This window comes from Otolemur garnettii, unplaced genomic scaffold, assembly GCF_000181295.1.
Source record: "Otolemur garnettii isolate 467f Iridium unplaced genomic scaffold, OtoGar3 scaffold00225, whole genome shotgun sequence".
NCBI lineage: Eukaryota > Metazoa > Chordata > Mammalia > Primates > Galagidae > Otolemur > Otolemur garnettii.
Window position 1 is genome coordinate 658,476 of NW_003852620.1, and position 10,968 is coordinate 669,443.

General features: G+C 46.1%; 1 protein-coding gene across 1 annotated transcript; it reads right to left on the reverse strand.

The window, feature by feature from the left end:
* Nucleotides 1-339: 339 nt before the first annotated feature.
* CUNH14orf93 (chromosome unknown C14orf93 homolog) lies at nucleotides 340-10,637 on the reverse strand. The gene is made up of 6 exons (XM_003801918.3): nucleotides 9,672-10,637; nucleotides 7,294-7,614; nucleotides 3,086-3,147; nucleotides 2,745-2,848; nucleotides 1,618-1,730; nucleotides 340-1,053 (listed from the first exon to the last, which is right to left on the reverse strand). The coding sequence occupies exons 1-6, from the start codon at nucleotides 10,269-10,271 to the stop codon at nucleotides 634-636; spliced, it is 1,620 nt and encodes a 539-aa protein (XP_003801966.1). The 5' UTR covers nucleotides 10,272-10,637; the 3' UTR covers nucleotides 340-633.
* Nucleotides 10,638-10,968: the final 331 nt, after the last annotated feature.

Below are 10,968 nucleotides of genomic sequence, written 5' to 3' on the forward strand. Positions count from 1 at the left end.
ACTATACATTCAGCTTGGTCACACAATGTAAGAGAAGTTGCCAGTGAGATATGAAAATTCCTTAAGCCTTAATTTTCTCACCTGTGAGAAAGAAATAGTAAAATCTTCCTTATATAATTTAATAAAGAATAGCTATTATGTTTAGATCACAGTTCCCCAACAGTGAACCCATGTTCTCTTGCTCAGAGCAATCAATCCCGTGATTGAAACTGCCCACCAGGTGGCAGTATTTCCCTGGACTGGTCTGGTTCTGCTTCCACTGCAGAGCAAAACCAGTGGTCCTGGAGAAGCAAAAGGCACAACCTGGGCTGCTTCCCCACAGCTTTTAGACAGAGCGTATGTTAAGAAGGCCTCATGTTTCTTAGACTCATCCTCCTTTTCTCATCTCAGGCTCTTCCGAGGCACTGTTTTATGCTGAGTAATAACCATTTTCTGGCTTTCCATTCACAGTGGGGGGAGTTTCTCCCCTTCTAAATAAATTATTTTATCCCATAGAAGCTTCCTTCTCGCTTCCACTTCCAACAGAGACTGTGTTAAGAAGACAGAGGATATCTCATTCTGGGAAGCCCCATGGCTGCCCATTTTTTGGACATGTGGAGTGGCAGAAGCCAAAGTTATTTGCAGCTACAGATTTCATTCATCCTTTTCCACCTTGATTTCAATGAAGGAGTTCAAGTCAGGACAACAGGTTTTGTGGGGTTGGTCAAAAGATGGGGACACAGGTGCATTCTCCTCACCTCCCTCATCTTCCTCTTCTTGGAAATTAGGATTGTAAAGTTCTGGTGGAAGGAGCTGGACTTCAGCAGAAGGTAGTCTGTCTGAGGGAGGCCCATATACACGGTTGGCTTTGGTGCCATGCTTAGAGTTAGCATCCAGGTGATAGCAGAGCTCTGTGAGGCGCTGGGCCCGAAATCGGGGAGGGCGGGCCACCCAAACACCTGGCTCATTAAGGCTGTCCTCTTCATCTGACATCAGCTCTTCTGTCACATCCTTCCACAGGTGTTGGTCCTCGGGTCCAAAATGCCTCATGATGCTGGATCGGTTGGCAAAAAGCTAAGGGAGGAAGCCAGGACAGAGATTAGGAAGAGAAACAGACTATGGATTAGATTTGGAGAAAGGGTTTGAGAGAAGAAGGCTGTGCCATAAGATTAGTGCCTAAGAGAACCTAGTCCCCAAGTTATATCTTAGAACTGGCTCATCTTTTTCCCCTATCTGCTTATCTGCATCACTCTCAACCCTATTTGCAGATGCCATGTTGTCTGGCCCTTCCCACTGTGACTCATTAGGGGCTAGAGTTCAGCATCTTTTTTTTTTTTTTTTTTTGAGGCAGAGCCTCACTATGTCGCCCTGGGTAGACTGTCGTGGTGTCACAACTCATAGCAACCTCAAACTCTTGGGCATAAGCGATTCTCTTGCCTCAGCCTCCCAAGTAGCTGGGACTACAGGCGCCCACCATAATGTCCAGCTATTTTTTTGTTGTTATTGTCATTGTTGTTTGGCAGGCCTAGACCGGGTTTGAACCTGCCAGCCCCTGTGCATGTGGCTGGCGCCCTAGCCACTGAACTACAGCTGTGGAGCCTAGAATTTGGCATCTTGAAAGAAGGCCTAGAAACCTACCCGGTATCGGCGACTTCGAAGTTTCTTCTCCTCTTTTTCCTTCAGACCTTTAAAGGGGTTCAGGGAATTGCGGTACTCACGCCTCTTAGTAAGGAAGTATGCCACACAGGCTCCTGGGGGGAGGAGAAGAAAAAGCAAGAAGCAAGGTCCTCTAGAACAGTGGTCTTCAGCCTGTTTTTCTGCCTTAACACTACTAAATGGGATGTTGGGAACCACTATTTAGACGACAAGCTTTCTTTTTTTTTTTTTTGGCAGTTTTCGACTGGGGCTGGGTTTGAACCTGCCACCTCTGGTATATGGGGCTGGTGCCCTACTCCTCTGAGCCACAGGTGCTGCCCACGACAAGCTTTCTTGGCGTATGTGTCAGCATCTGTTCACTCCTCTTTGGTTTAGCTCTCCTTGTCCACCCCATCTCTAGCATTGACTCCTCTAGAATATCTCCCACTGGAAAAAGGCAAGTCCTATTGCTTCTGTATTCCTCTCCCCCATCCCCTACCAAGTGAACCTACACCTTGCTACTCTAATAGCAGATTACAAGTATTTTTTAGTAGAACCTTTCTTAATACTTCAGGTTAGGGTGGCACTTGTGGCTCAAAGTAGTAGGGCACCGGCCCCATATACCAGAGGTGGCGGGTTCAAACCCGGCCCCAGCCAAAAACTCCCCCCCCCAAAAAAAAACAAAAAAACAACCCTTCAGGTTAACTCTCTTCAGTTATTATTTTTTTTTCTGATGGAAACCTTTCCAGAGATCTCTTCAGTTATTTTAACAGAAGAGAGGAAAGAAAATAGAAAGCCAAAGATGTAATGTTTAAGCATAAAAGGGCAGGCCTGGCTTTTGACTTGTTCATAACATCTGAGATTCAGGCCTCACATAAACAGAATGCATGATGGTATTCTAGCCTTCCTTCTGATTTTCATTTCAGACTGAGCAGGGGAATAAAAAAGCAATTTGAAGTAATCCTATGAATGTATTATAGATGAGAGGAATAGCCCCCCAAAAGTTTGTAAATTCACTGTTTTCACAACCACCCAAATCATCTCTATTATGCTCTTCCCCTCTGACCAAGAATGTGGGAGTGGGGGAGGAGGAGAAAGGACCAGCTGAGAGTTAAATCCATTTTTCTCACCTTTAAGTTCCTTATCAGTGTAATTATGGGGACTGGTGACCAGCTCCTGCTTGAGCTTTTCCAGAAGGAACTTTACTACTGAAATATTCCAAGAGGACTTGATGCTGCCACGAAAAAGAAGAGTGTGAATAAGACAGTCAGCTTTTAAAGAACCAGACAACAGAAATACTGAGCCCTAACCAACTTTGTAGCATATCCCTCCATGGCCTAAGATAGAGTAAAAGGGATGATGGTGAAGCCAAAGCCTTAGTAAGTATATCATTGTGTATTGGAGCATCCCCCTCTACGTCCCTCTCCTTCACAAAGGACCCTGTGATTCTTCTTCCTCAAGGGGACCATACCTTTCAGACCCATTGAATCTCTTGTCATTGGTGATGTGGTTATGCACATTGTGGACCAATTTCTAGGGGGGAAAAAAAACAACAGAATCAAGCCAGGAGTGGATACTATGAAAACTCTCCTCTGGTCCCTAGAGTAAAAAGGCACTGTCCTTCTGGGGTTCTCTCCCTGAATACGTCCCATAGTCTAAGTACCATTTTTGTAGATGGCCTTTCTAAGCCACAGAGCCTATCCAAGTTAGCATTTCTAATGTTCTAATGGGGAATCTTCTTACAATTTGTGTGAAAGTTCCAGGATCATCTCTGGTCTTACTTCTGAGTACATGAGTAATGTTATCACTGAAGCACGGGGGCTCAAACATTTCTGTGAACATACCCCTAATGGCAAGAAGGGACTGGATATACATCAAAACTACCACAAATGGACATTTCCTGAAGTACTCTAACAATGGCAAATTTCAAATTTTGTGTCAAAAAAATCTATTATTTTCATATAAATTTTAATATCTGAAATCTTCTAGTAAAACTGATGACTCAAGCTGGGCACAGTGGCTCACATCTGTAATCCTAGCACTCTGGGAGGCTGAGGCAGGTAGATTGCCTAAGCTCAGGAACTTGAGATTACCTCGAGCAAGAGTGAAAGCCAATCTCTAAAAAATAGCCAGGCATTATGGTGGGGACCCATAGTCCAGCCACTTGGGAAACTGAATCAGGAGGATCGCTTGAGCCTAAGAGTTGGAGGTTGCTATGAACTATGAAGGCACAGCACTCTGCCAAGGGCAAATGAGACTCTGTCTCAATAAATAAATAAATAAATAAAAATAGGCCAGGCATGGTGGCTTACACCTGTAATCCTAGCACTCTGGGAGGCCAAAGTGGGTGGACTGCTTGAGCTCACAAGTTTGAAACCAGCCTGAGTAAGAGTGAGACCCCCGTCTCTCCTAAAAGTAGAAAAACTGAGGCAAGAGGATCATTTGAGCCTAAGTTGGAGGTTGCTGTGAGTTATGACACCATGGCACTTTACCCAGGGTGACAGCTCTAAAATAAAAATAAATAGATAAAATAGGGGGGCACCTGTGGCTCAATGAGTAGGGCGCTGGCCCCATATACTAAGGCTGGCGGGTTGAACCCAGCCCCGGCCAAACTGCAACAACAACAAAAAAAGCCGGGTGTTGTGGTGAGCGCCTCTAATACCAGCTACTTGGGAGGCTAAAGCAAGAGAATCACGTAAGCCCAGGAGCTAGAAGTTGCTGTGAGCTGTGACATCACAGCACTCTACTGAGGGTGACAAAGTGAGACTGTCTCTAAAATAATAATAATAATTAATTAATTAAGGCTTGGCACCTGCAGCTCAAGCGGCTAAGGCGCCAGCCACATACACCAGAGCTGATGTGTTCAAATCCAGCTCGGTCCTGCCAAACTATGACAACTACAACCAAAAAACAGCCGGGCATTGTGGTGAGCTCCTGTAGTTCTGGCTACTCAGGGGGCTGAGGCAAGAGAATTGCTTAAGCCCAAGAGTTGGAGTTTGCTGTGAGCTATGATACCACAGCACTCTACCCAGGGCAATAGCTTGAGACTCTGTCTCAAAAAATAAATAAATAAATAAATAAAAACAAAAAAAATAGATGACCCAGCAAAATGCTCCAGGTTTGTTCATGGCTTTATATATCCCTTTGCACATTACCACCAATCTCAGGTCTATACATACCACGGTCTGAAAAGCAGAAATCTAAAATAACAGAAATGGGAATTAGAAACGACCTTGGGAGGCTGTATTACCCAATCTCCCTTGCACATCATGAAATAGGCTGTCTTTTGGCTAATAGTGTCTTTCTCCTTTTTGAGTCAGCTTATTCTGTTGTTGAACATTTCTATCATAATTGTTAAAAAGTTTTGCCTTAGATACTTCAAAAATCTAAACCCAGTTTTGCCCATAATAGCACCTGAAATATTTGTGTATTCTTACTAGTAAGAAAAAAGGTTCATTAACTCTATACAACTTTGAGGGGGATCAGCTGTTTCAAGGCAGCTACCTCTCCTAAAATTTTGGGGTTATAAATAGCTGCCTTGGACCTTGGTTCTCGGAGTACACCTGGTCAGAAAATGACCCGACACCTCCAAAATAAGGCAAGCATGAAGCAAAGTTTATTGAGAAAGATAGGTTTACAGAGCAAGATGCATCTGCCATAAATAGGGAACGGCCCCCATTGTCACAACAAAGGCCTCAAATGCTTGAATATAGCTTTCATGTACTTCTCAAGTCTTCTCTTATCTGGCCTAAATACCCCCAAGTCCTTCAGGCATTCCTAATGACATAGTTTCCAGACAGACTCCTCATCAAACTATGAAGCTCTCTCGTTTTCCAGTCTCCCTCTTACTAAGTGGCACCGAAGCTGAATCCAATTCATCAGTTGAGGTCTGGCTAAAGGGAGCATTACTTCTTGAAGTGGCACTCTATACTTTGAGGAGTGAAACCTAAGATGGTGCTACCTTTCTTAGCAATATCGCCTCCACTCACAGTGCCACAGGGTTCATTCCTGATGAGCTGACAGTCAACTCAAGTCTATGTTTCACATGGACACCTGTCTCCACCATTCTGCAACTGGGTTTTTGAACTCCAGTGCATTTTACCTTTCCTTCTATTTAATTTATTTTTGTTGTTTTCATTTATATTTTCTTTTCTTTCTTTATTTTTATTATTTATTTATTTTCTTTCTTTCTTTTTCTTTATTTTTTGAGACAGAGTCTTACTATGTCGCCCCTTGGTAGAGTACCATGCTGTCACAGCTCAGCAACCTCAAACTCTTGGGCTCAAGCAATTCTCTTCCCTCAGCCTCCTAAGTAGCCAGGACTACAGGCACCCACCACAACGCCTGGCTATTTTTTTGTTGCAGTTGTCGTTTAGCTGGCCAGGGCCAAGTTCCAACCTGCCAGCTTTGGAGTATATGGCCAGTGCCCTACCCACTGAGCAACAGGAGCCGCCCAGAGAATATCAACTCATTATAGACAATATGAATATTATTATTATGCTTATCTGAAAGAAGCTTTGGGGCACAGAGTTGATCCAAAAGGTTTCTCAAAAGTAACATGTTGAGGTAGATACCTCTTTGTTACAGAGATTGGTGTGTGTACTGTAGGGTGTTTAGCAGAAGACCTGGCCTCTACCAATTAGATGCCAGTAGCATTCTCATTCCCTTACTCCCACCTTCCCCATAAGTAGTAACCAGATATGTCTCCAACTGGGTCCAAATGTTCCCTGGGGGCAAAATCACTCCAGGTTGAGAACTCTAAACCTTTATAACTGAGCTGTCCAGTGGCCCTCTTGCATCTTCAAGGTTTGGGAAGCACCTCAGGACAGCTTGGCTTTTCCACCCAAGGGGCCACTTGCCACTTAACCCTTAACACTGGCTAAATTTGCAGGCAGTTCCCAGTGCTACCTTTTTGTGATCAGTCTTCTCAATCCCATGAAGGTCTTTCCAACAAGACTATCAGAACACTGGGAGATGTGATATACTTCCCTTTTATTTAAAAGGAAGATAGAGGCTTGTAGCCTGTAGCACAGTGGTTATAGCACCAGCCAAATCAACACCAAGGCGTGTGTTTTCAAATCTGGCCCAGGCCAGCTAAACAATAATGACAACTGCAACAAAAAATAACCAGGCATTGTGGCGGGCTGTAGCCTCAGCTGAGGCAAGAGAATTGCTTAAGCCTAAGAGTTTGATGTTACTGTGAACTGTGACGCCATGGCACTCTACTGAGGGGCGGCATAGTGAGACTGTCATAAAAATAAAGAAAAGAAAAAGAAAGAACTTTTTTTTTAAACAGTCTCAAGCTGTCGCCCTGGGTGGAGTGCTCTGGTGTCATCATAGCTCACAGCAGCCTCCAACTCTTGGGCTCAGATGAACCTCTTGCCTCAGTTTTTTCTATTTTTCTATTTTTAGTAGAGACAGGGTCTTGCTCTTGCTCAGGCAATCCCATGAGCCACCACACCCAGCCTAAAAGGAAGATATAATTTTATTGGGAAAAACCCAAAAGCTCCACTTGTAGCAGGGGAACTGCCTATCCCAGATGTCTCTTCTTGTTCCTCCCACTCCAGTAGGATTCAGTATACCATTCATTCAATATGGAAGGCTTAAATCAACCCGCCGTTCATTCTTCACCTATCTCTCTAGACTGAAGAAGAATTTATAGGAATTGAGCTCACTCACAGAGAGTACCAGATCCCGCTTGCGCCTGGAATTCTTCTGCCCGCTCCCTTTGGTCCTGCATGGGGAAGCAGTAAATGCTAGAGAGTGTCTTAACTCCCCGGTGCTCCCAGGACCTGATTCTTCCAAGGCACCATCCAACGCAGCAGCAACATTGAGCATGTCCTCAGGGCGGGGTGGTGGCAGCTTGGTTCCATTTTCTGGCCCTGTCTCTGAGGTTGCCCGCTGGATAGCCAGTTGTGTGGCTGGTGAGAGCTGCTTGGCATAAGCAGGGACTAGCACTCGCTGTACTGTACCCTCAGAGGCCACAAAGTCATCCACCAGCTAAGAGTATAAAAAAGAATAGCCTATTAGCCAGCAAAGCTTAGGGGAACATGGTCAACCATCATTCTCTGGCCAAGACTAGTGTACAGAAAAGTGGAAAGAAGGGGGGAATCTAACACAGTATTTAATGGCTTGTTTCTCTGGGACTCCTATGGGAGTGTTGGGCAAATATTTCTTACCTGTACAGGGTCTCTCATGTTGGGTCATTACCAGGACTGTTCAAATGTTTCTGATGCTCTATTTGTGAGTATTCATTTATGGTTTGCTCTTGGGTATTAGAAATGTCTCTAGGTAAGTTTTGTCTAAAAGGGATTGTGGAAGGAAGTGATGACAAGAAAGGGAAACCAAGCAAGAGAAAGAACAAGAAAATAAAATAATAAAGAGGCAAAAGAAAAGAAAAATAAGAGCAAAGGAGGGGATATAAAGTCAGAAATCCCCAGAGGGGCTGATACCAACAGTTCCCTTCACCTACCTGCCAGCCCAAGGCCTGTCTGTATCCTCACCTTCATCCTGCCCCTGACTGCCTGTGACCTCACTCAAGGACATACGGGGCAGGGAAAGGAAGGCAGGAGCAAGGGAGGAGGGAAGGAGCGGGGATCTCTACAGCCAAGAAAACAAAACAGTGAAAGTGGGAAAAAACCTCACACACACACACACACACAGAAAGAAGCGGGGGAGGAGGCTGAGATTTATAGACCTGTGAGCTGCTTTCTGCGCTGTGAAATCTAATTCCATCCTGTCGGCTTGGAAGCCTTCCCTACCTCAAAGAACCCACAGCTCAGGGCAATGCCTGGTGGGGTACCCTCCTGCCTCCCACCTCCAAGTTCCTCCTCCCTCAGGCCCAAACTACTCAGAGTTCTAACCAGGCCCAGACTGGGCTGAGCAGTACTGGCCATTTCCCACATGGGATGCCTTCTGGAGAACAGTGACCAGTTGCAGTGTTACAATGGTGGGAGAGAGGGGAGTTTATGTATTCATTTCTCAGATCCAGCAGATGGGCTGGGAGTTTCATCCCTCCCATCTACCCTGTGTGTTCTGCTGCTTTACTCTTTATGGGGTGTCTATGCCTTGTTGTGGGGGGAGGCAAGAGAGAGGGCAGAGGGAGAGTAAGGTGGGGGAGAATGACAGACCTCCCGCCAGCTCTCAAGTGGTGCCACATCTGTTAGTTTCCCACCTCGTGGTCTCCATAGTTGCTCTATCTCCCTTTCATACTTCCATGTGTGATATTCTGCAGTTCTTATGCTACTCAGCCAGAATTTTCCTGCTCATATGGCCCTTGAGCAGTATAGAAAATGAAATAGTACAGCATACTTCTATGTCTTTTCTGCTCACAAAATACGCTCACTTGCGTCTTTCTTTTCTTCCTTTTCTATGTTATTCTTTTACTATTAACTCTCAATTGTCCAGTTCTTTTTTGCATTTTATTTCATTTCCTCTACCTCCATCCCACCTTACCTCATAGTCTCTCTCCTATAAATTCTCTTCTTTTCACGTAGACTCACCTTTCTTCTATGCTCCCCCCCCCCCCCTTCTCCTTCCTTAACTCTCCATTTGTACTGGGTTCCTTTCCTCCCTAAACCTGTCTTCTATGATCTTTACCTTTGCCCTTGCACTTTTCCTCCTATCTCTCCGCCTCTGCCTCTCTTCCCTCTCATTCCCAATCTCGCTTTGAACTGAACTCCTCTTGGCAAGCAGAGGGCCCATGATAAAATATGAATGAGCCGTCTGTGCACGGCAGGCTTTCGCTCCAGGAGAGGCAGAGCCCACGGAGCAGCCAAGACAGCTGTGGAGGAGAAGGTGCCATGCAGAGCCACAGACAGGGAAGGAGGGGCCCCTGCTCCCCACACACACCAAAAAATGACCTTCTGCCAAAGAGCCTCATGGTTCAGGAAGAAAACAGGGGTGCTGACTATCTGAGCAAAGGAAACTTGGTACTGTTTTGTTTTACTACAAAGAAAGGTTTAAAGATGGGGGCAAAAAATAGAAAAGAGAAAGGAAAAAAAAGAAGAAGAGGCCAGGAAAAGCACTAAGGAGCAACAACCCTCTGCCGTACTCACGGGATTGAGCAGGGAGGCCCCCTCACTGGCTGCCAGCGCACATCCCGGGAGCCGCACATCTCTCTGAGTGGCTGGGAAGCCCAAAGGCCCAGGCCCCACGGCAGAGGCTGCTCCCAGCTGCCGCAGCTCCTCAATCACCACCTGTACGCCGCTGCCCACGCTGTCACACTCTTCCTCCACGGTAGACAGAGCCTTGCAGGCTTCTCCAGGACTCTCCTTGAGATGCCCAGGTTCCTCAGGTGGGGAACTATGTGCCCGGCTTTCCCCATCTTCATCGTGGGTGGACACTTTCCCTTGCCTTAGCTCACCCACTTCCTCCTGGAGACGTTTTAACAACTCATTGTTGGCCCTGGCCAGACCGAGAGCAGCTTCAGCCAGACCCACTGCCTTATCCACCCGCTGGTAGATAATATGCAGGAGCTGCTCTGAGCTCTGAACGGCCAGGCCATGTCCTGTCACTGTGATGGGGGTGCTGGGAGGAGGATTCCCACCCTGAGAGCCTGTGCTGCCCCCACCAGTCTCACTCTTACAGGCACAGCAGCAGCATCTGGCCTCACTGCCACCGGGAGGGGAGAAGAGAATGGTGGCACTGAAGGACATGGCTGATGGGGCAGTCACGACTGTGCTCACACTGCTAGGCTGCTCCAAAAGGACTTCCAGTCAGCTGGACTTCACAAACTCGGTGGAAAGCACCAGGCGCTTTGGAGTCACTTTCCTTTCTCAACAATAGTGGTCAGAGAAGCCCGGGCACCAGGCGGTGGGTTCCATGAAAGAGAAGCAGGCAAGCTCTAGAGGCACACACACAGTCCATGGCTTCCTGTCCCGGGCCTGCAGAGGAGAGAGAGAGGCTGTCTTCTATTTGCAGATCCTGCAGTCTCCTAGCACAACACACTGGATGATGCCTACAATGGCCTTCCTGATGAATAGTTTCAGGGGGTAGAGGACATTCTTCCTGTACCCCAGCATGGAACACCCCACCCCACCCCACCCTCCACACTGCAATCTAAGGAACAGACAGAGGGAGGACTCAAAGGACCCACCAGCATCTGGAAAGATTAGAAGATAAAGGAAGAAAATGTATACCTATCTCTTTCTCCTCCTCTCCTCTACCTTACCATTTTTACTGTAATAACAGCACTGCATTTCACTGCTTTGACATCGTTTCTTAAGGAGTTCAGAAAACCTCATGTACATTATTTCATCTATACAACAGCACTAGAAAATACACATTACCCCAGGTCTCAAGAAGAGACATGAAGAGAAGTTACACATACTTTTTTTTTTTTTTTTTTTTTTT